We start from the raw sequence: 2,045 nt of genomic DNA, 5'->3' as shown, positions 1-2,045 counted from the left end.
GCGCCCCGCCCCCCGCAGCTTTTTGAGCTTGGGGAACATGCTCGCAGCAGCAGAGAGAGCCAGGGCCCGGGTCGCTGCGGGGCCCTCCGCTGCCGTCTCTCAGGGACACGGTGCCTCCCCGTCACGGGCCCCTGGGCAGGGCTGGGTGACGCTGAACAGGCCCTGGATGAGCCCTGAGCAACCCCCCGCCCCGGTCTGGCTCCCTCAAGCTCCACCGCGGGGCTCCAGGCCTGAGAGGGCCGCACAGGCCCGACCCAGCCTCGGGTCCTGAAACCGTCTCCGGCCTCCAGAAGCTCCCAGAGCAGAGGCGTCTCCAACGCGGCTGCAGCCACCCCGTGCCCGCCCCGCGGCTCCCGTCTCTGCCCCTGCCCAGTCCAGGCGGGGTATCCTGGGGCACGGGCCCCCCACCAGCCGGCCGCCCTCCCACCCCAGCCTCCCCAAGGCCAAGCCCAGAGCTGCTGGCCAGGGGTGGGTTCCTGCGGCCCCACTCATCCAGAGCCCTGTCCACCGCGTCCTCCCATGGGCCCCGCCCTCCCAGCCCATTCACCTGTGCCTCCCACTTCTGAGGAGGTTCACCCATTGCCTGCCACCTCCCCCGTGCAGAGCCTGGGGCTCCACGACCCCAGCCTTGCCCAACTCAAGGGTGGGTGTGTGTGTCTTGCAGCCCCTCCAGGCCCCACACCCCCAGGGAGCACCCCACCACCAGCTCCGGGGCCTCAGGCCAAAGGCATAGCCACCCTCCTGGGTGCCAAGGCCTCCCGGACTCCGCATCCCTGAAGCCCAGACCTTTCCTTTTTGCCCCCCTCGCCTTCACGGGCAGGCCCTCCCCAGAACTGCCCGACAGCTTCCCTGCGACCCAGCCCCCAGCTCACCCTCTGCCGGCCCCACTGTCCGGAGGCTGCCAGGCTCCCTGCCAAGTATGTCCTGGAGTCTCAGCAGCGACTCCGCTCCCCCGCCCTCCCCGTCCTCCGGCCGCCTGCTGGGCCGCACCTGCCGCAGGGTCTGTGTGTGTTCGCATCCCCAGCACCTCCTCCCGGCCCGCTGCCCCAGGCCTGGCCCCTCCCAGCTCCAACCACCACCGCCTGAGGCCTCCCCCACAGCCCGGTGCTCCCCGCCTGTGCAGGAGAGGACTGGGCGTTAACCCTGCCTCCTGGGCCGCCTGCCAGCAGATACCCAGCTCCGTCCTGCAGCTCTGGGCTCCATGTCGCTGAGACAAGAAGGGCTCTGTGAGATTCCTGGCGGCCAGCGCGCCCAGCTTTAGGGGACCCACTGGAGCGAGGCGGGGCGCCCTCCCTCTGGAGGAGCGCCTGGAGCCCCCCAGGAGGATGGGGCCCCCTTACCTGCCGCTCGGGTCTGTGCGGCTCCATCAGCTTCACTGCCTGGCCCTGCCGCACCAGGAGAACCTGGGAGTCCCCGAGCCAGGCCACGTGCAGGGTGTTGCCCGTGATGAGTGCACACACGCCCGTGGTGCCACTCTGCAGCCGCTGCAGGAAGAGGGCGCACGCGGGTGAGGGAGGCGAGGAGGCCACCGGGACGTGCCCACACCGGCCAGATGCCCACCCCGGAACGGCGCTCAGGGGCAAACAGGTACGGACCCGCGCACGCGGGGACCCACGCACGCGGGGACCCACGCACGAGGGGAATCAAATCAGCACGCACAGACACTGCCGTCCGCGATGTCAGAAAGCGGACGGCTGGGGGGTCCGGGGAGCAGGGACCACAAAGGCTGGAAGGAACTTCGGGGGTGACGGGGACGTCTGTTACCATGGTGAGAGGCACACGGGCACAGAAACACGTGCCAACACCCCCCAGCCGGTACTCTGGACACGTGAAGCCTGTCACGTGTCAATTACACCTCAGCAAAGGTCAGTCTGGATCATCATAGCCTGAGCTAAGCACCTGCTGCAGGGAACCCTTTCTCACTCCTGGGTGCCCGGGTGCCCAGCCCGGGGTCTCGGACCTGGAAGCTTTTCTGTTCAGATGCAAAGTCCAGTCTTGTTGAGGGTCTGTGCTCAGACTGTGTCCCCTTCCCCACACCCCCTCTG

The 2,045-nt window shown here is 69.1% G+C and overlaps 1 protein-coding gene across 1 annotated transcript in view; it reads right to left on the bottom strand.

Moving 5' to 3' along the window:
* Nucleotides 1-1,257: 1,257 nt before the first annotated feature.
* PPM1F (protein phosphatase, Mg2+/Mn2+ dependent, 1F) overlaps nt 1,258-2,045 on the bottom strand; it is a 9,948-nt gene continuing 9,160 nt past the window's right edge. Inside the window, exons 6-7 of the mRNA XM_010852205.1 lie at nt 1,341-1,484; nt 1,258-1,269 (exon numbers count right to left, since the gene is read on the bottom strand). Of these exons, the coding sequence (XP_010850507.1) occupies nt 1,258-1,269; nt 1,341-1,484 (156 nt within the window). The remainder of the gene's footprint in view (nt 1,270-1,340; nt 1,485-2,045) is intronic.

Source organism: Bison bison, unplaced genomic scaffold (genome assembly GCF_000754665.1).
Source record: "Bison bison bison isolate TAMUID 2011002044 unplaced genomic scaffold, Bison_UMD1.0 scf7180017851930, whole genome shotgun sequence".
Lineage (NCBI taxonomy): Eukaryota > Metazoa > Chordata > Mammalia > Artiodactyla > Bovidae > Bison > Bison bison.
Note: the sequence above shows the minus strand (reverse complement) of the source record. Positions and strands in the feature narration are given on the sequence as shown.